The following is a 23654-nucleotide window of genomic DNA, read 5'->3' on the forward strand; positions in this document are numbered from 1 at the left end:
ATATTTCATTTAGGGTGGGCCCTAAAGCTCAGCTTTAGGACTTCCCTGGTGGCTCAGAGGTTAAAGCATCTGCTTGCAATGCAGGAGACCTGGGTTCAATCCCTGGGTTGGGAAGATCCCCTGGAGAAGGAAATGGCAACCCACTCCAGTATTCTTGCCTGGAGAATCCCATGGACAGAGGAGCCTGGTGGGCTACAGTCCACGGGGTCGCAGTGTCAGACACGACTGAGCAACTTCAGTCTTCACTCTTCTAAAGCTCAGCAGAGTCCCTTAAAGGTGACAGGTCTGACTAAGATATTAACTAGTTTTGAGTTGAAAATCAAAGAGAATCCCAGACATTTCCTCTTCTTGGGAAGCAAGACCCTCTCTGTGAGATCTGAAGCAGAGTGTTGATGCAAGCAATACCAGCTGCAATCCTGGGCTCCTGGGGTGATCCAAGACAGGGTCTGGAGACAACAGGTCTCCTGTCCCCAGTCAAAGGGAGCTTCCAGCGGCAACTTGTCCACACCCACATTCTTGCCCCAAAAGTGCGTTTCTTTTCGCAGCCCAGGACCACAGGCAGGCAGGAGATATTCACACTCAGGCCATCTCCTTGAGGCACCTTCATCTCCTCTGAGCCCTTACTGATGCCTGGGAGGGCGCCGAAGAGCATTCTCCCTCCTAGGGGTCTTGGGTCTTCCCTGCCATCACTTTAATCTCAAACAAGGCACGTCTGGAGAGTAGAGATCTGGGGAGCCCCACTCGCTCATAGACGGGCTCGTTTCGCCTCCCAAGGCGACCGAGTTTCGCCTCCCAAAGTAGGACCGGGAAGCCAATCGCACCAACGCTCGATTGAGCTGGTGCAGGGTGGGTGTGGGTCAGAGTCAATGAAGTGTGTGCCGCTAAGCCTGCTGGTTTCCTGAAGCGAAATCTTAAGGGGAGGGAGAGAAGAAGAGGGTGTGGGAGATGGAATTGGGGGCGAGAGGTGCCGGCCTTTTCCCGGGGCGTTTTGACGAAGAGGCGCCGAGCACTCCCACTGCTTAAGAAGAGACACCGTAGCCACCAGGACGCCGAAGCTGGGGACCGTCGCTTGCTCGGGGAGCAGTCTGAGCATTTCCTCTCCACGCACTCCGAGGAATCCAGAGAGGGCTGCAAAGGTAAGTGAGGAGGGGCGCCCTTCTGCCACCTGGGAGTAAAGCCGCGGATTAAGGAGTCTCATGGGGCAAAAAAGACAGCGAGTGTCCCAGGCAGCTCCGCCCTGAGGAGGGAGAGACGGTAGAACCAGGTTCAGGATCGAGACGTGGGGAGCACCCCGCGAGGCTTGTAGCAAAACACACTCAGGACCCCAGGGTTGGGGAACTTCGAGGCTCGGGGAAGGCTTGAAAGGGAAGGGAACACGAAGAAGCCGAGGTGAGCGCTGTGGCGCTAGCGGACAGCGAATCCCGGACTCGCCAACTTCAGCACCCTGGACAGTGTCCCGCCCTTGGTCTGATAAACTTAGCATTGACACGGTTTTGACTAAGGAAAAACTAACTTTGCATCTCCTCGACTTTAATATTTTAGCTCAGAAGAGTTTGATTTTGTTCATGTAAATATCCTGTGTAAATAATCTAAAATACAGAGGAAATGAATAGCCTTGTATCTCAATATGCCTCTTCAGGAATGTGTCTATTCAAAGACAGTTTCTGAAATATTGATTTAAAGGAGATCCCCTGGAGAAAGAAATAATAACCCACTCCAGTATTCTTGCCCCTGGGAAATTCCATGGTCAGAGGAGCATGGCAGGCTACAGTCGATGGGATCATAAAAAGTCGGATACGACTTAGTGACAGAACAACATGTTTTGCTATTGTACAGAAGAGAAAGATTCATCTTATGGTGTTATCATTAAGCATTCTAATATAGGCATATCCTCAAAACAATTCCCATGAGCTGTGCCTGGCTTCCCTTCATGATACTAACATCTAAAAGATTTGGAAATATAAGGTAAAAGTGAAAGTGAGCTGTATATAATCTCCTGCTTTTTCTTTAGGGCTGTTTAAGTGTGATATAGTCTGTGAAGATTCAGATAAGCCATTTTCAGGGGCAAATTATTATGTTAAGTACATTATTTCTCATTGGACTTGTCTGAAGTTAAAAGTAATTTCAAAGTGTGTAAGGATGTCTTGGTTTTGTTGTAACAGGCTTTGAAAGCCAGAAAAGTTGAACAAGAGATAAATAATTTTTGTTAAAATACTTGAGATTTATATCAAGAAGAGAAAAATGAGAAAATACCATTTTTTGAAAATTATGTAAAAATTACAGAACATTTTAGATGTCTGTAATATTAATTTTACAATATTTGTTTATTAATTCTCTTCTAATTGGTTGAATACATATAAGTATTATAAGTATATAGATAAGTATATATCCCGTACTTTTAACCCACTGTCTTGTGTTTATTTTTATTTATAACATCTTACAATTCATATGCCTTTTTTAATAATGAAAGGAACCAGAATAGGAAAGCATTCAAGGGTAAAATATGTTCAAATTCTTAATTGTGTGGGAGTCTTGATTTAGGATAGCTAGGCTAAATTATCCCACTCCAGTGTTCTTGCCTGGAAAATCCCATGGATGGAGGAGCCTGGTAGGCTACAGTCCATGGGGTCGCTTCACTTTCACTTTTCACTTTCCTGCATTGGAGAAAGAAATGGCAACCCATTCCAGTGTTCTTGCCTGGAGAATCCCAGGGACGGGGGAGCCTGGTGGGCTGCCATCTATGGGGTCTCACAGAGTCAGACACGACTGAGGCGACTTAGCAGCAGCAGCAGCAGGCTAAATTATGGTATTATAGAATAATAAAGCCATGTAGCAAGACTGAAAAATTTCACTTAATACTCCTTTAAACTATATTTCTCAGTACTAGGGAAAAACAGCTTTATTTATCTTACAAAGGAGCATTTGTTAGGAATAAATCTTTCTTAATCTAAATATCATTGTTTTAGGCTACCTGGCTTGACAATGCATCATTTTAGATAAAGTGGGACTTGTGGGAGGTAAGATAAGCCTTTTCCTAGAGATACTGGTATGTTTCCATTGCTGGCACCAAGGTTCTTAAAGGACATAATTATTTTCTGTATTGAGCAGAGCACAAGTAGGGACTCATATGAAATATTTCCATCTTGTGCAGTTTCAGGGTCATGGCCGATCCTGGAAACAGAAGAAGGATCTACCACCCCTTGAGTCTCACCTGCTCCCTGCTCATTGTGGGAATGTGCTGTGTGTCTCCTTTCTTCTGTCATAGCCAGACAGATCTGCTGGCTCTTAACCAAGCTGATCCTCAGTGCTGGGAATCTTCTTCAGTGCTCCTCCTGGAAATGTGGAAGCCTCGAATCTCCAACACTGTTTCAGGTTTCTGGGATTTTATGATCTACCTGAAGTCATCTGAAAACTTGCAGCATGGGGCATTGTTTTGGCATCTGGCCCAACTCTTCTGGGACATCTATGTGGACTGTGTTCTCTCCAGAAACCACGGCTTAGGAAGAAGACAATTGACTGGAGAGGAAGTAAAGATCTCAGCAGTGCATCCACAGCAAACAGGGAGAAAAAAAGGTGGTCAACCCCAGGCCCCATGTCTCTTGAAAGGGTCCACCAAGTATGAATGTGCTGAATTGTGAGGAACAGGGAAACAGCTTTAGGGGAATCCATTGCCACACATAGTCTTCTTGGGGGTGAACCCAAAGAACACACAAGTGATAGGAAGATACATAACACTTCCTTTTGTAATTTGCAGTAGCTTTTTTAAAATCAACATGTTGTCCTCATCTTCATACTTCTGGTAAATAGCAGCAAAGAAGAATCAGATAGACAAGTAAGAAAAGACATGATTCCTAAAACACAATATCAAGGTATAAAGGGATGCCCCCAAATCTACTTTTTTTTTTTTTTTTCAGTTAGGCTGAGCATTGCTAGTCATAACCTGTGTTTACTTGTTATGGAATCGGGAAGATTTGAATATAAGCCTGAGGAACACCTACAGCACACAAGCTCTTACCCCTTTTAAATAGAAAAAATAACCCAAATGTTTTCATATAAATGGAAGGACTCCTTGAGATTTACTTAGTTGATGATATAAATGGTAGAAAAATCAGCTGGCATACAAATTCACTCTTCCTTGTTTTCTGAACAAATCTCAAATAAGTAATTAACTTCCAGCAAGCTGAGTAATTAATTTTTAGAAATCTGGGACTTCCTACAAATTTAGATTTTTCATTGAATAAATATATATTCAAATATTACATGTTGTAATATTTAAAAATATTATAATATGTAATATTTGAATATATGTCTTCAGTCTTACATATATTAGTCTTCTCTGGGGGCACTAGAAAAAAATTTCCTTTATAGAATTAGAATGAGGGTGAATGAAGCACTGTGAGTAAGCTGAGAGAGAACTTAGCCTTATTCATACTGTTTTTGTTCCTTTTTCTGTGTTGTTTTCAACCAACGAGCTTCTAAAGCTTGCAACAAAGGCTGTTCGAGTGGTAGTAACTGTTTATGAAGTAGTGGAAAACTGAAGAATAAAATAATTTTTTTATTTGTACATTTTGTTGTGAGAATTGTTATAAAATTGTAAAATGGAAAAATCTATTAAAATAGCAATTAACAGTGATAGTTCTAGATAAATCTTTTCTCAAGATATTGTAGAACTTTAAATATTTATTTGTTTTAATATCAATAACAAAAGATATGGTTAACTGACCCATAAAACCAGATAATCCACTGGTATTATTTATACATAAATTTATTGTTTTGGCAAGTGTTATTGTCACTTAAACCAATTTCATTTCCTAGAGGAAATATTCTTTCACCAGATTAGTTACTAAAGCAGAAGTACAAAATGAGTGTCTATAAATGCTGGTTGCCAATATTTTTAAAATATTTTGAACAGAGGCTGCCCAGATATTGACATCAGTAAGCACTGTATATTTTCTTCATGTGTACTGTAGACTTTTTATCCCACCACTCTTATCCTATATAGCGGTTGTACTCAAATTACTACCAGTATTTCTTGGTTTTGTATTTTACACTCACTTTGAATTACTTTATCTATAGAATAAATGAAAATAATAATGTTTGTGTTCAACTTAACACGAAAATAATCTATAAATATATCACATATGATTATATTATAACTAATATATTAGTTATAATATATTCCTGGTGGCTCAGAGGTTAAAGCGTCTGCCTCCAATGCGGGAGACCCGGGTTTGATCCCTGGGTTGGGAAGATCCCCTGGAGAAGGAAATGGTAACCCACTCCAGTATTCTTGCCTGGAGAATCCCATGGACGGAGAAGCCTGGTAGGCTACAGTCCACGGGGTTGCAAAGAGTCGGACACGACTGAGCGACTTCACCTTCACCTTCAGTAATATATCATGTACTATAATTCTGTATTATAATTATGTAGATATACATAGAATCTCAAAAAATGGTTTCAGTTTGCTTGTTTGCGGTAGGCTATCAAAATAGTCTGAGACTACATGTAATTTTCTGAGCACACTTCAACATTTCTATCTTTAAAAAAATCTAGTGGATTTGTCTTCAGCATTGGAAGTCACTTCCTTCATCTTGCTACAGAGATGCTATTGACCCAGCTGGTCTGAAAACTTTGCAAGCAGTAGGACTAAACATCTTACTTTATTGAAGTTTTTTTAATGTTTGACATAAACAATTGTTGCATATCAGGAAGTAAGACTTTCCATTTATACCGTATAGTCACAGTCAAAGAGGGTCTTGGGTCAAGGAGACACCATGTTTTAAAGCTAAATAGTTGTGGGAACATCGAGATTTTATCTCAAGAGGCTTGATTAAATCTCTAGTGGCTCAACTAGACTCTGCATGTACCTGCACAGATTCTCCACTAATTTTTTTCTTTTGTCCCCAGGGAATTAATATTCGATCAGGTTGGGATGGGGTGAGCGTGAAGAGGTGTTTGTCCCCATAGTTCTCAGGAAAATTACATCATCAGAGCAGAAGAGAAGAACTAAAATAAGTGTCTCCATAATACACAAAAAGGTTCTTGCTATTTTGATGGCTTCAAGTTAAATAGTTTAAACACACTTGAATAGTGTTGCAATGAATCATGCCTTATTAAAAACACAGAACTCCTATATAACTTTGTATGTTAATATATTTGTTAATATTGAGTCAGGAAATAAAAAAAAAAACAGGAGATATCAAATAGCTACATAAACTTGGGCAAACTAATTGACTTTTTTAACTCTTAGTTTCTTCATCTGAAAAAGAGGGATATGGAAAAATTTAGAAGACCCATAATGTCTCTTTAGGTTCTATGTTCTGATGTTCTGTGATCTGATAAAAAATAAATGTATAAAAAGCATGGATTTACCTATAGAAAGAATCTGAAAGAGGTTTTTACTCCAAGGATAACTTCCTGAGCCTAGTGATGAGCTAGACACTGTGGTGCTTTATAACGATGATAAGCAGGAACAGAGGTGATCCAGAAATGAGAATTGCCAAAATTCTGAGAACTGAAGATATCATTGTTTGAGAAAAGACTCAAAACAGCATCATTAATTTGTCTAGAAAAATACGAGCTAATAACTGAATGTTGAAATATTCAGAAGACTGAAGAGATTATACCCAGGCTTAAGTACTAAATTATGATGGATTCTGTGTAGGCAGATAGGCAGAGAGAATGAGAGAGAAAATGATGAACTGATTTAGGAAAAGTGTAAGCTGTTAATGTCTATCGAGTAGAAAATAACAGAGTTGAGGTTAACTCATGGGTTAGTAAAGGCTTCAATACAAATGAAAGGATTTTTAAGCATATCCTTGTTTGTATCAAAAATGATGATTCCTTGCTTCAACAAATCTTGCTCTGCCCCTGAGAGGAACAGAAAAACTTGCCTTCCTGAGCTTGGTAGTTTGGATGGTCTAGAAAAATTGTGTCTTTGCTTTCCTCTTTGACATGAAAATTAACATTTAGATTTATAATTTGATGATGTTTGCAGTTGGTGTCTAACTAGCTGAAAAATGTTTATAGTGCTTATTTTTTAAACACTAAGCAGAAGACAAAACAATGCTTTAGAAATACAAATTAGATTTACAAATGCTTGATTTTATACTTTACTCACTATAAGAAATTTTTTAAGTAGCATATTCAGAAATTACTTATCTAGAAATCTTTCTAAAGAAACATTTGGAGCTGTAGTCAACTTTGCAGTACAAGGTTCTTCACTGTAATATTATTTATAGTAATAGAAAATTGGAAATAACCTAAATGTCCCATAGTTGGGTAATGGAAAATTAAATTATGGCATAAAGTATGTATGCATAAAATTATGCTTCTCTTTGGAAGATTATACTATGGATGGTTTAAAGTTTTTTTAAATTTTTATATTATATAACAATTTTTAACTTTTCTAGTCAGAAAAGTGTATTTTAATACATATTAATCCAATAGGAAATGCATTTCTTATAATCACTTAATTCATATTATATAATTAAACTTTATAGGACACAAAATTTTGCATAAAAAAGAATTTACATATATACCTCTGCAATAAATTTATACAGAATTTTAATTGCAGAGTGGCAGAAATAGTAGAGTGGCAGAAAACTTTCTTTGTAAAACCAAGTCATTGATGTTTAATCAGCCTGAAAATATTTTGGTGATCTAATGATTAGTTCCTTTTCTCCAATTTCAGGTGCCTATTCTCAGCAACCAAGAACCCCTTCCCTAAAGAAGAAAGAGTTGATTGAAGACTTGATAAGCCTGCATGTGCATAGGAGCAGATCGAAGTTCATTGGAAAAGCGACCAGTGGCCTGGAAATAAAGAGAAAATAAATCTAACCTCAGAGCTATGCACATCTTGGCATTTAAACAAATATATATATATTTTCTTGACTATTGATCCTTCATTTACTTGAAATGGTGGGAGTGTAAAAAGATAAATATTAAGCCACATTCTCTCAGAGTACTTAGCTTCATTCTTTTAGGCTGCTAGCACGTTCCTTCAAATGGTGACACTGCTGTCAAATCATCCCACTGCCAGAAAGAGAGCACCTGTGCATGCTAAGTTGCTTCAGTTTTGTCTGACTCTTTGCGACCCAATGGACTGTAGCCCCCAGACTCCTCTATCCATGGGATTCTCCAGGCAAGAATACTAGAGGGGATTGGATGGGGCTACACAGATTCTTTGTATTCATTTTGGTCATTGTTTTGGGGTGCTTGACATTGTTAATGAACTAGAGTGCTAGACATTTAATTTGAATACACTGCATGGCTTCAAAGACATCAATCACTGAATTGTTTATGCACAGGCATATGAGATTATACTTACTAATTACCTGAATTTTGTTTGAAAGAATATTTTTTAATATTTTGAACTGAGTGACGCAAAAAACAAAATGAAGCAACTGGTAAATAAAGCATTCTACTAACAAACAAAATTAATAAAAGCTCTGGACCCCAAGTAATCTTATTGAAGTCTTTTTATTTCAATATTCAGTGTTACCATTAATGATAATCCAAACTCTAACAAAAAGGCGGTAAGTATAAATTTTTTCTCCAATTAGTATATTTTCTATTGTATTAAATATTAAGACTGTAATTGATAACACTTTGCTTTGAAAAACAAACTAAAAATAAAAACAGCATTATAAGAAAAGAACCCATAAAAATATTTTTCCTCAAGATGACAAGACCTGAATAAGGTTCATCGCAAAGAAGTCCAATTAGCAAATTTATTTGAGTTCCAGACACAATGCTATTTTTATCTCTAATTATGCTCATCTCGCCAATCATTTCTGACTATTATAACTGATGGTTGAAAACCAGTTTGAATTTCAGCTATGTTAGCAATTCACTTGCTTTTCTAGATCCAAAGAAGTCTCAGTAAGTGTTTTCACTGAAGGTTTAGGCCCTCCTTAAATGATAAATCTTATCCGAAGGGTTAATATTAGAAGACATAGCTGCATCTGAAGATTCACCAAATCGTGAAAATGGCGGAAACAAGTCTGGGGAAGGAAGTGAGAAGGGGAACCAGCCTCAGCTTTAACTTGATTAGAAGAATGAGCACATTAAGAGCGGCCATTCTTTGACTACCTTTTCTAGAGGGTCATGCTTTTACTTCTGTGCTACTTTCACTAATGTCTTACATTAATTTCTTAAAAAGTATCACATAAACTCACTATCTGTTATACATGGTTGAAGAGATGCCATTCTTGCAAGGCTTGCCCCTTACTCCTCCTGCACCTCGGTACTACACCAGCGGGGCTGCCAAGTTTTTCCGATGCTTTGTGAGCCATCTAGTCTCTGGTGCTGTCAATCCTGTCTTCGTAGAATGCAAGCATTGGTAGACAACATGTAAATACATGAACATGGCAGTGTTCCAATAAAACTGCTTGTGGACACTGAAATTTGACTCCAAGTCATTTTCAAGTGTTAGAAAACATTATTCTTCATTTGACTTTTTCCAATTATTATTATTTTTTAAATGTAATAACCTCTCTTCATTCACAGCCAGCACAAAACTGGCAGTGGGCAGATTTGACCCTTGGGCTATAGTTTGCTGACTGGTGCTCTGGGACATCCTTATCAAACTTGTAAGGAACAGATGGGAGGAAGTAAGAAACAGTGAATATGCTGAATAACAAAACCAAAATTAAAAAAAAAAAAAAAACAACCTCATGTTAGGCTGAAAAGCAAATTCAAAAAGATTAGGATGAGATTGAACAGAAGTAACATAGTCCTAATCCTACCAGGTTGGACATTATTTCACTTTGGAAACTTTACTAGAAGTTATGGATCATATGAAAAAGAGCACACAGTCTCTCTAAATGTAATATGAACTGCACATCCAGACAATAGGTGAAATAATGGAACCAAAGCAATTTTTGTTGAAAGTTGAAAGCATTGGTTTAGAGTACAGGCTCAAGAGCTGGGTTCAAACCTCAACTTCATCAAGTAGTGACCAAACGACTTTGGACAAGTTACTGACCATTTTCGTGCCTTAGTTTTCTTATAAAATGAGATACCTATTTACTACTAGGTTTGTTGTGAGGTTTAAATGAGCTAGTACATACATGGTGTTTAGAAGTTAAACACTCTCACAGTTAAAAAATGTTAGCTACTACTTTGAACTTTATTCAGTTAAATACCCTAATCATACATACAGAGGAGGGAAGCACACAAGTACTTTGATCAAATTCATTGAATGTGGGATTTTAGTGAGAAACATTTATGTTTTAAAATAAATTTATTTTGAGATAATTGCTGAGACATACACATAGTAAGAGATAATATAGAGACATCCTATTTACCCTTCATCCAGGTTCCCTCCATAGTAATATCTTGCATAACTATAGTACAATAACAACCAGAGAATTGACATTGGTAGAATCCACAGAGTTTATTCAGATCTGACCAGTTCTGCATGCACTCGTGTGTGTGTGTGTGTTTGTTCTTTGCCACGCCTGTTCTCCAGCAGAAGCATCTGGACAGAAAATTAGGTCATCAATTCAAAATTTAGATATTAAAGAAGATAGTTGCACAAATTCCTGTAGACCACATGCTTGAATACGACTACCAATGTATTCAAAGAAAGGGCCTCTATTGGAAGTACAGCACAACTAGATTTGAATTGCCTCTTCTTTCCATTTCCCTCTACCCCTCCTCACTCCCAAGGCTTTACTCTGAAGAACTAAGACACAAGAGTAGAGAGATTAAAAAAAGAAAATTTTCATCGTGCTTCATACCAGACTATCAAGAAAGAGGTAGAATGTTTAGTGTAGTCAGTACAGATTTTGAAAACACGTTTTGTCATCACCTTAAGGGGCCTTGGAATCTGGGTTCCTTTTCACTTCAGGTTGGTCAAGGTAATCTGATCAACAAGGGCAGAGAAAGCCCTGCACACTCTCTCAGCTCCACAATATAGGTCCAGGTTTACTGAAGATTGCAGGTCTGAAATCAACAAACAGGAAAGTCCTGCAGAGAAAGCACCTGTAGGTCCTTAAACTGATCTTAATAAAGTTCTAGCACAGAGAAGAACTAAAATTCATCTCTCTTCAGTTCCTGGTGGCAATGCCCTTTCTCTAAGCTAGCCTGAAAATGAGATGGGTATCATTTACCATGATCAGTTACCAATTGAGACAAGTTGTGGTTCTTGAAGAGAATTTTCCCATAGGTTCAAGCAAAATTCTGGGTAGCCAGAAATCCCACTCTTGAGCAGCGATTTTCACACTCTGGTGTATGTTGAAATCACCTTTGTTTGTTGTGTTAGTGGCTCAGTCATTTCTGACTCTTTATGATCACATGGACTGTAGCCTGCCAGTCTCCCTATCCGTGGAATTCTCCAAACAAGAATACTGGAGTTGGTTGCCATTTCCTTCTCCAGGGGATCTTTCTGACCCAGGGATTGAAGCTGGGTCTCCTGCACTGCAGGCAGATTCTTTACCATCTGAGCCACCAAAGAAAACCTAAAATCACCTGGAGAATATTAAAACAGATTGCTAGGTCGCAGGCTCAGAGTTCAGATTCAGTATATACGAAGGTTAATTTTATGTGTCAATTTGAATAGACTGTGGTGCTTGGATATTCAGTAAAACATTTTTCTGGGTGTGTCTGTGCAGGTGTTTCTGGATGAGGTTAACATTTGAATAAGTAGACTGAGCAGAGCAGAGTGCCCTCCCTGATTAGGTGGATGGACTTCATCCAATCAATTGAAGGCTTGAATAGAAAAGGTCTGAGTAAGAGAATTCCTTCTGTCTGATTGTTTTCCAGCAGAGACATCAATTTTCTTCTGCTTTTGGACTCAAAAGGAGACATCAGTTCTGGAGAACTCAGACTGCTATAGTATATCAGGGATGGGACCCAATAAATTGTGTTCCTAATAGGCTCCTGGGTGATACTGATGCTGGCCTAGGGATGATGCTTTGAGACCTCTGCTCTATAGTTACTGATTAATGGTTTGAGTGGTCCCCTATGATCTATTGTAATAGGAATCGTGCTGTAGAAAGATCTTCAGTTTGGCAGTTATCAACCAAAAAAATGTATATGCATAATTTTTAGGCTAAAAGTTCCACTTCTAGGAATTGATCATACAAACATATTTACATATGAGTACAAATATATATGCTATAAGGATACTCACCAAAACATTCTTATGATAATAAAAAATTGGGAGCAACTTAATTACACACCAATAAGTAAATTACTGTATATTTATACCCTGGGATATTATGTAGCACTTTATAAATGACATTGCTCAATGTCTAAGGTACATTGGCAAGTGAAAAGAGCAAAAACAAGTTCAATCTAATTTATGTTAAGAAAGTAGAGACACATAAATGCAAAGAAAAAAAGTCTGAAGAAAAATTCACTAAACTGCCAACAGTTTTTACTTCTGAGAAACAGGTGCCAGATCATGATGGTGAATTCATTTTTAAAAAGCATGTGCACTTGGTCATTTTAATTTTATGATGAACATGTTGTATAATATTGTTTGTGTAATTAATAAAAATAAGATTGCAGGAAACAAAAACTTAGAAAGGCTTATTTTGTTAGTTATACACTTCAGTTACATGATTTATTTTGGCTCCATCTGTGCTGTTTCCTGTTGAACATAAGAGGAGAGGGTTCATGCCTTATTTTTTTTTTACTGTTTATTCTCTAATACTCTTCCAGAACTACAAGAACCTTGAATAAATAATATTCTATTGCCCAAATAAAATCTTGTCCAGAGGCAAACTTGTTTTAGAATATTCTGTTTCTCAGCCCATAGTTATAAAAACTTTAAATACAGTAATAAAAAATAGAGAAATGACACTCCATTTCATACATTAAAAAAAATTTAGTTGTTATTTTTTTTTTTAAGTTCCAGTCCCTTGAAATGTTAAAATAGCCAAAGATATACACTTAGAGCTGACTGTGGCTCAGATCACCAGCTCCTTATTGCAAAATTCAGGCTTAAAGTGAAGAAAGTACGGAAAATCATTAGGCCAGTTGAGTATGACCTAAACCAAATCCTTTATGTTTATACAGTGGAAGTGACAAATAGATTCATGGGATTAGATCTGGTACACAGAGTGCGTGAGGAATTATGGACAGAAGTTCATAACATTGTACAGGAGGCAGTGACCAAAACCATCCAAAAGAAAAAGAAATGCAAGAAGGCAAAGTGGTTGTCTAAGGAGGCTTTACACATAGCTAAGGAAAGAAGAGAACCAAAAAGCAAGGGAGAAAGGAAAAGATATACCCAACTGAATGCAGAGTTCCAGGGAATAACAAGCAGAGATAAAAGGCCTTATTAAATGAACAGTACAAAGAAGTAGAGGAAAAAAGTGTTATGAGAAAGACTAGAGACTGCTTCAAGAAAATTGGAGATACCAAGGGAATATTTTGTGAAAGGATGAGCACGATAAAGGACAGAAACAGTGAGGACCTAACAGAAGCAGAAGATATTAAGGAGAGGTGGCAAGAATACATAGAAAAACCATATGAAAAAAGCTTTAATGATTTGGAAAACCATGACTGTGTGATCATTTACCTAGAGCCAGACATCCTGGAGTGTGTCAAGTGGGTCTTAGGAATAAGCATCACTATGAACAAAGCTAGTGGAGGTGATGGAATTCCAGCTGAGCTATTTCAAATCCTAAAAGATGATGCTGTGAAAGTGCTGCCCTCAATACACCAGCAAATTTGGAAAACTCAGCAGTGGCCACAGGACTGGAAAAGGTTCATTCCAACCCCAAAGAAGGTCAGTGCCAAAGAATGTTCAAACTACTGCACAATTGTGCTCATTTCACATGCTAGCAAGGTAATGCTTGAAATCCTTCAAGCTTGGCTTCAACAGTATGTGAACTGAGAATTTTCAGATGTACAAGCTGGACTTAGAAAAGGCCAAGGAACCAGAGGTTAAATCGCCAATATCCGTTGGATCATAGAAAAAGCGAAGGAATTCCAGAGAAATATCTACTTCTGCTTCATTGACTATGCTAAATTCTTCAACTCTGTGGATTACAACAAACTGTGGAAAATTCTTCAAGAGATGGGAATACCAAACCACCTTACCTGCTTCCTGAGAAACCTGTGTGCAGGTTAAGAAGCAACAGTTAGAGCCAGTCATGGAATAATGGACTGGTTCAAAATTGGGAAAGGAGCATATTAAGGCTGTTCAGGTAGGATCAGAAGGAGAGGCACATGTCCTACTACCTGCCCAAATCCTTCTTGTTGGAATCCATCTTGACTGAGCAATGCATGTGCCACCAGGAAGGACCCTGAGTCAGAATGATTGGCTAGAGTCAACCCAGAAACTAATCGCATCACCATAAAACCCAAGACTGTGAGCCATATGGCAGAGCAGTTCTCCCAGGTTCCTTTACCCTCCTGCTCTCTGCCCGGGCACCTTTTTCCAATAAAGTCTCTTGCTTTGTCAGCATGTGTGTCTCCTCAGATAATTCACTTCCATGTGTTATACAAGAGCCCACTTTTGGGCCCTGGAAGGGGTCCCCTTTCTATAACAGGAACATGTATGAAATCAGTGTGCATGGGTGCATGCTAAGCTGTTTCAGTCAGGTCCAACTCTTTGTGACCCTGTGGACTGTAGCCTGCCAGGCTCATCTGTCCATGGAATTCTCCAGACAATTCAGCATGGGATAGGTTACCATGCCCTCCTGCAGGTGATCTACCTGACCCAGGGATCGAACCTGTACCTCTTACACCTCCTGCATTGGCAGGTGGATTCTTTACCACTAGTGTCACCCAGCAGTCCAGAGGAAACTGCAGTGGGAAAGTAATTCACCTGAATGTAACTAACAATCTATCTGGGCTCTGAATGAATTCAGGATGTGAGAGAAGGCTATCAAAATAATGGGTACAGAGGTTTAAACATATTAGATTATCTAGTCTGTATTACTTTTCTGGCAATGGAAATACTGAGCCCGTGCTTTCCTTATAAGAATAATTAATTAGGCAAACCAATATATATTGAATATTTACTCTGTACTAAGACCTCTCTCTTGAGCTCCAGATTGTACATGTTGATTGCCTCTGATATTTCCATTTGGTTGTTTCCAAGCAGTTCACACTTAATGTGTTCAAAACAGAACTCCTGATGTGTTGACCTCTGTCTCAGCTTTCCCAGCTTTCCTCATTGCAGTAAGTATATAACCTTCCACCCAGGCTAAGCCATTGTCACTTGCCTATACTACAACAGGCTCTCATCCCATCTATTTACAAACCCTCTTGCCCTTCAAGTCATTTTCCACACAATATCAGTTTTGTAAAAACATAAATCTACCCCTTTCTAAATGAATGCCCAGTATCCAACACAGTTCTTAGCACATAAAGTTCAATTAGCTTTTGTTGAATAAATGAATGATGAACCAACTAGACACATTTTTTCCTACCTTCATGGAGCTTAATGCTAGAATTCTGTGTACCATTTCCTATCAAGTATTTTCATATGTATGCATGTATGTGTGTACATGTATGTATGACAAAGAGAGAAAGACTCACCAAGACTTCAGTACATACTCTTAGGATTCCTAGGCAGTATATCTACATATACCTTCATGGCTACTTTTGAGAAGTCTGCTTTCTAAATACTTGAGATAAAGATCCAGAGTTGCTTAAGCACTGCTCTTTATTTTTCTACAATCTGCTGAAGTTCAAGCTTCATTTTCTGATTATTTAAAATAATAGTTTAGATGACAGTTCTAGGTGGGAAAGAAAGGAAATGGAATAATTCTCCCACATCCCCCTTAACCTCGCCTCCTCACCCCATCATCACTCCCTTGCCTTGCCTTCTCATCCTTGAAACATGCTGTGGTAAATAGAAGGCAAGGGGAGATGGAAGAGAAGTAGGGGAAAGAATTTCAGAGATTTACATAGGAAATTTCACTCATAAATGAAAAGAAAATAATTTAATGAGAAAGTAAGACCAGAGTATGCTGTCCTTTTTTGGTCACTATAAAAATAAATAGTGTTAGATGCTCTTTCAAATCTAATTTCTTTACTGCAAGTTTGAACAAATCATTTGCTGCTGATTTTCAATCCAACATTTGGAATTTAAAGAGGTTTGGGGAGACCCTTCTATACACTTCTTTTCCAGTAAGTTCGGAGTCTCCTGAAATTCTACTATCCTAGATCTTGATACTGAATGACTCTATTCAGTTATGTCAACAACTATGCCCAAACTGCAGAGAAGGCAATGGTACCCTACTCCAGTACTCTTGCCTGGAAAATCCCATGGATGGAGGAGCCTGGTGGGCTGCAGTCCATGGGGTCGCTAAGAGTTGGACACGACTGAGCGACTTCACTTTCACTTTTCACTTTCACTTTTCACTTTCATGCATTGGAGAAGGAAATGGCAACCCACTCCAGTGTTCTCGCCTGGAGAATCCCAGGGATGGGGGAGCCTGGTGGGCTGCCGTCTATGGGGTCACACAGAGTCGGACACGACTGAAGCGACTTAGCAGCAGTAGCAGCAGCATGCCCAAACCGACCATGAAGCTTGCCATTTTTGTTGCATCTCCTGCACTGGCAGGTATAGTCATATAAAGTTCATCTTAATTTCCAAAATATGTTGACTTCTTAGCTAAGCTCCAACTCAGAAGGCTAGTCAGCTACTAGGATAATCACAACACTGAGTGAATATATTGATAGTCTGAGTAAATCAGTATGTTACAAACTATAGATCTTTCTGGTTTTTCTAACAATTCTCAAATAAAAAAATTAAGGCAGTAAAATCATTAGAAACTTTCTGCTATTATCTGATGCATCTGTAACAGAGATAGAAATAAAATAAAAATGACCAATACCTTAATTCAGTTTGTTTGTCTTTCCACATCTTCATAAGTGTGGTTATCACATTTCTCTTTCTGATTACATTTGGTGTGATTTTGGTAGGCATGCATAGATTATGTACAAATTACAGGGGGTATTTTTATAATCCATATCAACGATGGCTAAGTTGAGTTTGCAAACAGGATTATAGTCGATACATCACTGAATGAGGATAAAAACTTAATAAGAAACATTTGAGTAAAGAATGGCAGTGTTAAACAAATGTAAAAAGTAGCCATGAAGGTATACATAGATCCTATGCTTAAACACCTCAAAGAAATTAAATTGATGTAAAAGAAATAAAACAATAAATTTAAACCTTAGAGTTAGTACTTGCTGAATTATCACAAAGTATACAATGCAATATAACAACAAAAAGGGAAAGGTGTACTTTTGTGCTAATATCATAAGCATGTTTGTATAATAATTCAGGCTTCCTGCAGAAGCATCTCAATGGTGCTACTGTAAATGGAAACAGGTAGATTTTTTGAGATATATATTTTTTATATTATCTACGAGATTGGATAATGCTAATCGTATCTTTTTACATTATTACATAATCTGAATTTAAAAATAAACTTTGCCTTTTTATGATTTCCCTTTTAATGATCTAATGATGGGTGTATATATAGATATATCAATATATATGCTGCTGCACTCAGTGCCCCCGACCCTGCAGCAGGCCACCATTGACCTGCACCTCTGCTGGAGATGCCAGGACACTCAGGGCAAGTCTGGGTCAGTCTCTTGTGGGGTCACTGCTCCTTTCTCCTGGGTCCTGGTGTATACAAGGTTCTGTTTGTGCCCTCCAAGAGTCTGTTTCCCGTGTAAGTTCTGGTGGCTCTGTGGTGGGGTTAATAAGAGGACTTATGCCATACCCAGGTCTGCTGCATCCAGAGCCCCTGCCCTGTGGCAGTCCACTGCTGACCTGTACCTTTGCAGGAGACATTCAGACACAGTTCTGGCTCAGTCTCTGTGGCATCTCTGGGTCCTGGTGGGCACAAGGTTTGTTTGAGCCCTCTGAACATCTCTGGTGGGTAAAGGGTTTGATTCTAAATGTGATTTTGCCCCTCCAACCATCTTGCCAGGGCTTCTCCTTTGCCCTTGGATGTGGGGTATCTTTTTTGGCAAGATCCAACATTCTCCGATCAATGGTTCAGCTGTGAGTTGTAGTTTCAGAGTTCTCGCAGAAGATGAGCGCATGTCCTTCTACTCCACCATCTTACACCAGTATACAGAGCTGGGATATTGTCTCCCAAATACGTGTAGCAGATGTAGTCTGTTAAGAATCTGAAATAAACCACATTTGTGAGGGCTAACCCAATATTTTTAATATTTTAAAAATCAATAGCTTTCATAAATTCAATTGGAGAAACAAAAACAAAAAATAAAAATGGGATGAGTATGTGAGATCCTAGAAGAGTTTCTAAAATAAAAACCACATTTTAATGTGAAATTTTCCTAAAACGGTCTAGTGGATATTGACTTTATTTTAGAATGCTCATCATGACCCCAGTGATGTTTAGATGGAAATAAGTGGGTGGAATCTTGTGTTGGCCTAAGAATCAGGCAAAAGGAGTTCTCATCTAGTCTTTGTCTCAGGCAGTCTGAGCATACTTCTGGCATTTTTGTGATTTTACTTTTTCTAATACACGATTATAACTCCAGCTCTCTTCACAGTAGATATTTTTAGAATTACCCAGTAATTACTTCATTGACTTGGCTCTACCAAGTTCAATATATAACTGACATTATCATGTTCCCATCTTACAGCTCACCAACTGCGATCGTGTTTCCCTTCCTAAATTCTTATACTGAAGTCTCACTTCCATTATCTCCAAGTGCGACTATATTTCTAGATAGAGTCTTTAAAGAGTTAATTAAATTAAATGAACGTTGTGTGGCTGGATCCTAACCCAATAGGAGGAGCGGACTTATAAAAAAGATGAAATTTGGATAGGGACATTTTGTTGTTTTGTCACTAAGTTGGGTTTGAGTCTTTTTGGGATCCCATGAACTGGGACTATAGCTCACCAGGCTCCTCTATTCATGGAATTTTCCAGGCAAGAACACTGAGCAGGTTGCCATTGCCTTCTCCAAGGATATTCCTGACTCAGAGATCAAACCCATGTCTCCTGCATTGGCAGCAGTTTCCTTACCACTGAGCCACCTGGGAAGTCCATTACAGAGAATGCATGGAGGAAAATGCTGTGAAAACACAAGGAGAAGACAGTCATTGACAAGCCAAGGAGAGAGGCCTTAGAAGACAACAATGCCGCTTATACCTTGATCTCCAGCTTCTAGCATCCAGAAGTGTGAGGAAAAACATTTAATTGTTTAATCCACCTGATCTGTGATTCTTTGTTATGGCAGTTCTAGTAAGCTAATACATCAACTCAGAAATATGTGGGGAAGGTCTTCTCTGATGCAAAAAAATGAGAATATTAACCTTTGTTTTATCGCTGGTCTCTAGATGACTCATTCCAACATAAAAGATCTTAAAAAGAAAGCGATGTAAATACAGATATAGATATATTAAGATGACAAAGTCTTCTATAAATAAGACAATGTCACTGCAAAACAGAAGAAATAGCTATAATAAAGAAGTATTAATAAAAAGAACCCTCGGATTTAGCAACAAGCACAGCTTATAAGGGTGATGATGATAGTGTTACTTGTAGAAACATTCATCAATTATCCTCCAGAGAAAGACTATAATTTTTACTCTCATTTTAAAAGGGTCACATCAGGCTGCCCAGTTATATATGTTTTAGTACTATTGATAATGACAGTTGCCACTACAAAATAATAGCCATTTATTGAGTTCTTGGTATGTGCCAGGTGCTATAATACAATCTCATATGGCTTATCACCTCTAAGGCTCACAATAACACTATCAATTAGGCAATACTAGAAATCAAGTTCAAAGAGGTTGTGCATGTGTGCTCAGTTGCTCAGTCGCATCCAGCTGTTTGCAACCCCATGGACTGGAGCCCATCAGGCTTCTCTACCATGGAATTCTCCAGGCAAGCATACAGGAGTGGGTTGCCACTTACTCCATCAAAGAGGATATTAATGTCCAAAAGACTCACAATTCAGTTACTCACTAGATGAATTGCGGCTGTTGGGCTAATATTATGGACTCAAGTGTTTTAAAAGGCAGCCTGACCCCCTGGCCATCACAATCTCTAGTGATTGTGAGAATCTTACCAGAAGGCGCTTCTAGAGTGCAGGTATCTGTGAGTTGTGACAACAGTTCTTGCAGTTCTTCTTCCTCTAGCTCATCCTTCCCCTCCTGGATGTTCATTGCCCCTTTCCTTTCCACTGGTGCCAGAGCAAGACTGGTCATTTCAATAGGAGGAATTTGGAGGATGTCCTGCAGCTGTCCTTCCTGGGAACTGGGCAGGGCACTAGAGGTTTCCTTTGAGGTCTTCTGTGCTCGGCTTTGTGCCCTGGGGCTTTGCATTGGCCTCGGCTTTGAGGTGGCCTCTGGTAATTCTGAGTTTGGCAGAGCATGTTTTGCAGGAGCTGGACCTCGGTGGCTTCCATTAATCACAGTGGACCTAGGAAGTGTTTCCTGTCGTGAAGCATCCTCAGTGGAACCCTTGATCTGGGAAGAATCTCCTCCCCTTTTCTGAAATCTTTCTTCACCCCTTCCATGGTCACCCTTGGCAATCACATTTTGCCAGGAAAAAGATGAACAATGAAGGGGCTGCAACATTGCCTGGGTAAAGAAAATTTTATTTATGAAGAAATTAACATTTTTCTTACTTTTTCATTATGTTTTAAATTTCAATATTTCAATAGGAAATTTTAATGCAATATTTTCTTTTTTGTCTCTACATTATTGGCAAATTTATTTTATGCTACTAATTCAATCACACCCTAAAACTGTCTACAAAAGTGAGAACAGTTTAGATTCTAAAAAGATCACGGGGAATAATCATAAGGAATTTTGGAAAACTCTAGGTTCTGAAAGTTCAAGTTCTAAAATATCAAAGGAATATCTGAAAATGTCATGATATATTGGATTGATAGATAAAAATATTACAATAAAAAGTTCATAATGATCTACTTAGGTTTCAAAATAAGCCATAGGTATAAAATCTAGGGGATGTGCAGCCTGTAAAGCACAGGTCTCTAAGTGTAGTTCACAGACTCCTGGAGGTCCCTGAGATCCTTTCTAAAGCACATGGAACTATATTCAATATCTTGTAATAACCTTTATTGAAAAGAATCTGAAAAGGAATATATATATTTATGTATAACTGAATCACTTTACTATATACTTGAAATGAACACAACATTGTATATCAACTATACTCCAATAAAAAAGAAAAAAGTATATCCTTGAAGGTGTAGCAAAAATTCTTGTTTTTCTCAGTAACATGTCTCCTTAATATTGTATGTGATGAAATGTGATGTATGCATAAAACATTTCTGATGTTTACTGAAATATAAAAATTGTCTCTTATGCAAAAGAATTAGGCTTTGGTATTTGGCAAACATCTTTTTCAAAAATGAATGAAGTGAGACTATTACAGTAAGGAAAACTACGTTCTCTGAGGACAATTTTAATAGCTGAGCTTTTAAGCAAACATTAGAATTTTGGAAAACTTTCATCCACTACCATGAGCTTGCCTCCATTCCAATTCCTAAAGACTTTTCTGACAAGACTCATGGTAATATTAATGAATATGATTTTTAAAATCTTGTAAAATGAAATGGGTGAGCATTAGGAAGTTCAGCATAGCTTGGTAAATTTCCAACTGACCAATGTATGATGGTACAAAATCATGCCTGGATAGAAGACTCATTCAAAAAGCACAACAGAATATTGTGTCTTAATCAAACAGGGTGTAAAAGACATGTGGTTTCCGATTCAATATTGCAACCATTCTCTTATGAAACAATCATTTATTATGTTTTGATCTGGTATCAAGGAAGATCTCCAATTTTCTGAAAAGGCTACTAAAATGCTTCTTTCTTTTTCATCTACAAATCTGTGTGAGGCCAGATTTCTTCACATACTTCAGCCAAAACATCTTGCAACAGACTGAATGCTGAAGCAGAAAAAATTCAACTGTCTTTGTGAAGCCAGACAGTAAATAGATTTGGCAAAAAACATAAAACAACGCCAGTCTTCTAATTAAATACACGTATAAGAATATATGGGCTTCCCATATGGTAAAGATGGTAAAGAATCCATCTGCAATGCAGGAGACCTGGGTTCAATCCCTGGGTTGGGAAGATCCCCTGGAGGAGGGCATGGCTACCCACTCCACTATTCTTGCCTGGAGAATTCAATGGACAGGGGAGCCTGGTGGGCTATAGTCCATGGGGTTGCAAAGAGTCGGACATGATTGAGCAACTAACACACACACAAACACAAGAATATATAATTACTGTTTAAAACATTACATTATATAATAGGTTTATATTTTCATTTTCAAATTAGTTAAACTTATTTTAAAGCCACTTATCAGTCTTAATTTTGATTAGGGTAAACAGCAATAGATATAACCCACAAAAGCTCTCTGGGACTCTCAAAAAATTGTAAGACTCTAAAAGGGGTGCTGAGACTAAAGGTTTAAGAATCAATGCTACAAAGTACCTCTTTGCCCCAAGTCTACTGTTTGTAAATGGTACCCATGCTGTTCTCTCCCAGTGGTACCACCTTCATAAAAGTGGAAGATATCGTCTGGCTGATGAAAGGGGGAGTTGATTAGGGTATGGAGAAAAGTGGGAAAGGGAGGAGGCTGATCAGACTGAGGGGCAAGAGCCTCATGCTGCAGCCCACTCTCAGCCCAAGGATTCTAGGTCAGACCTCCAGACGGTCCAAATGGCTAGTGTCTCCCACATTCTATACCTGTAGATCCTGTCCCATTAGCTGCAGCTTGGTCCCCAGACTGTCCTGATTGATTGTGAGTTCGTGAATCTTTGTATCATATCTGCAACTTTTTTCTTCCTGGCAGGCGTATATGGCTTGCAACTTGTCTTTGTATCGGTTTAACCGCTTTTTAAGGAGCCTGCAAAGAGGACAGGTCTGAGTGGCCTGGAAGGGCAAGACACCAGTATAGCAAGATGCAAGAGCCCTAGCGAAATGTACCCCGGGTCCTCTCTGTGGGAGAAGGAGCTGGAGAAGCCTGGACTTGACTAATAACACCTAACATTCATTAGTCCTGCTTTAACCTGTTCACCCTGTACAGCTGTTTCTCATGTCTACTATATATGCAGTTCTCCCAAGAATTTCAGTGCTTTTAGAGGTGTTTTCAGAAACTCATCATGCTTGTTATGGACTACTTTTGACAGCATACCTTCAGCAGCTCCTTAAATGTGAATATTGACTTTATTCATTATCCTTCTGTCCATAAATACTCCATTTAGAATGACGGCATGCGTGTCATGGCTAAGTACCTAACATCTGACCAAGACCACAAGGGAAGGAACAATCATGCAATTTGTGAATTCTGGGTCTGTCTTGGCTTCTCATCCTAAGTCTAGTTGTTCATTGGTTTCAGAATAAATCAAGTAGTCAGGGTAATTCTTTCATAATATGAGGGAGGTCATGTTACTCCTCTGCTCAAAGTCCTCCAGTGTTTAGAATAAAGTCCTCCCTCTTTATTTAGAATAAACCGGAGTCCTTACAGAGGCAGCCAAAACTTGATAAGATGGCCAGGATTTCCCTTCCCTCCTTGACCTTATCTCTAATTTCTCCTGCTCACTGACTGCCCTTCAGTCACACAGAGCTCTTGGCAACTGCTTGAACTCCCCTCAGAGCTGGCTCTTTTGGGCCCCTCCGTCTGGAATCCTCCTTCCCC

At 38.5% G+C, this 23654-nt stretch overlaps 2 protein-coding genes across 2 annotated transcripts in view; one reads left to right on the forward strand and one right to left on the reverse strand.

Moving 5' to 3' along the window:
• Positions 1-3076: 3076 nt before the first annotated feature.
• FAM237A (family with sequence similarity 237 member A) lies at positions 3077-8094 on the forward strand. The gene is made up of 2 exons (XM_027565458.1): positions 3077-3573; positions 7694-8094. Exons 1-2 carry the CDS (start codon positions 3162-3164, stop codon positions 7831-7833), a joined length of 552 nt encoding a protein of 183 aa, XP_027421259.1. The 5' UTR covers positions 3077-3161; the 3' UTR covers positions 7834-8094.
• A 2752-nt stretch (positions 8095-10846) lies between these two features.
• The window catches only part of DYTN (dystrotelin), a 69824-nt gene continuing 57016 nt past the window's right edge, over positions 10847-23654 (reverse strand). The window contains exons 10-12 of the mRNA XM_027554044.1: positions 22703-22862; positions 20044-20557; positions 10847-10950 (exon numbers count right to left, since the gene is read on the reverse strand). Of these exons, the coding sequence (XP_027409845.1) occupies positions 10847-10950; positions 20044-20557; positions 22703-22862 (778 nt within the window). The remainder of the gene's footprint in view (positions 10951-20043; positions 20558-22702; positions 22863-23654) is intronic.

Source organism: Bos indicus x Bos taurus, chromosome 2 (genome assembly GCF_003369695.1).
Source record: "Bos indicus x Bos taurus breed Angus x Brahman F1 hybrid chromosome 2, Bos_hybrid_MaternalHap_v2.0, whole genome shotgun sequence".
In the NCBI taxonomy this organism is placed as follows: domain Eukaryota; kingdom Metazoa; phylum Chordata; class Mammalia; order Artiodactyla; family Bovidae; genus Bos; species Bos indicus x Bos taurus.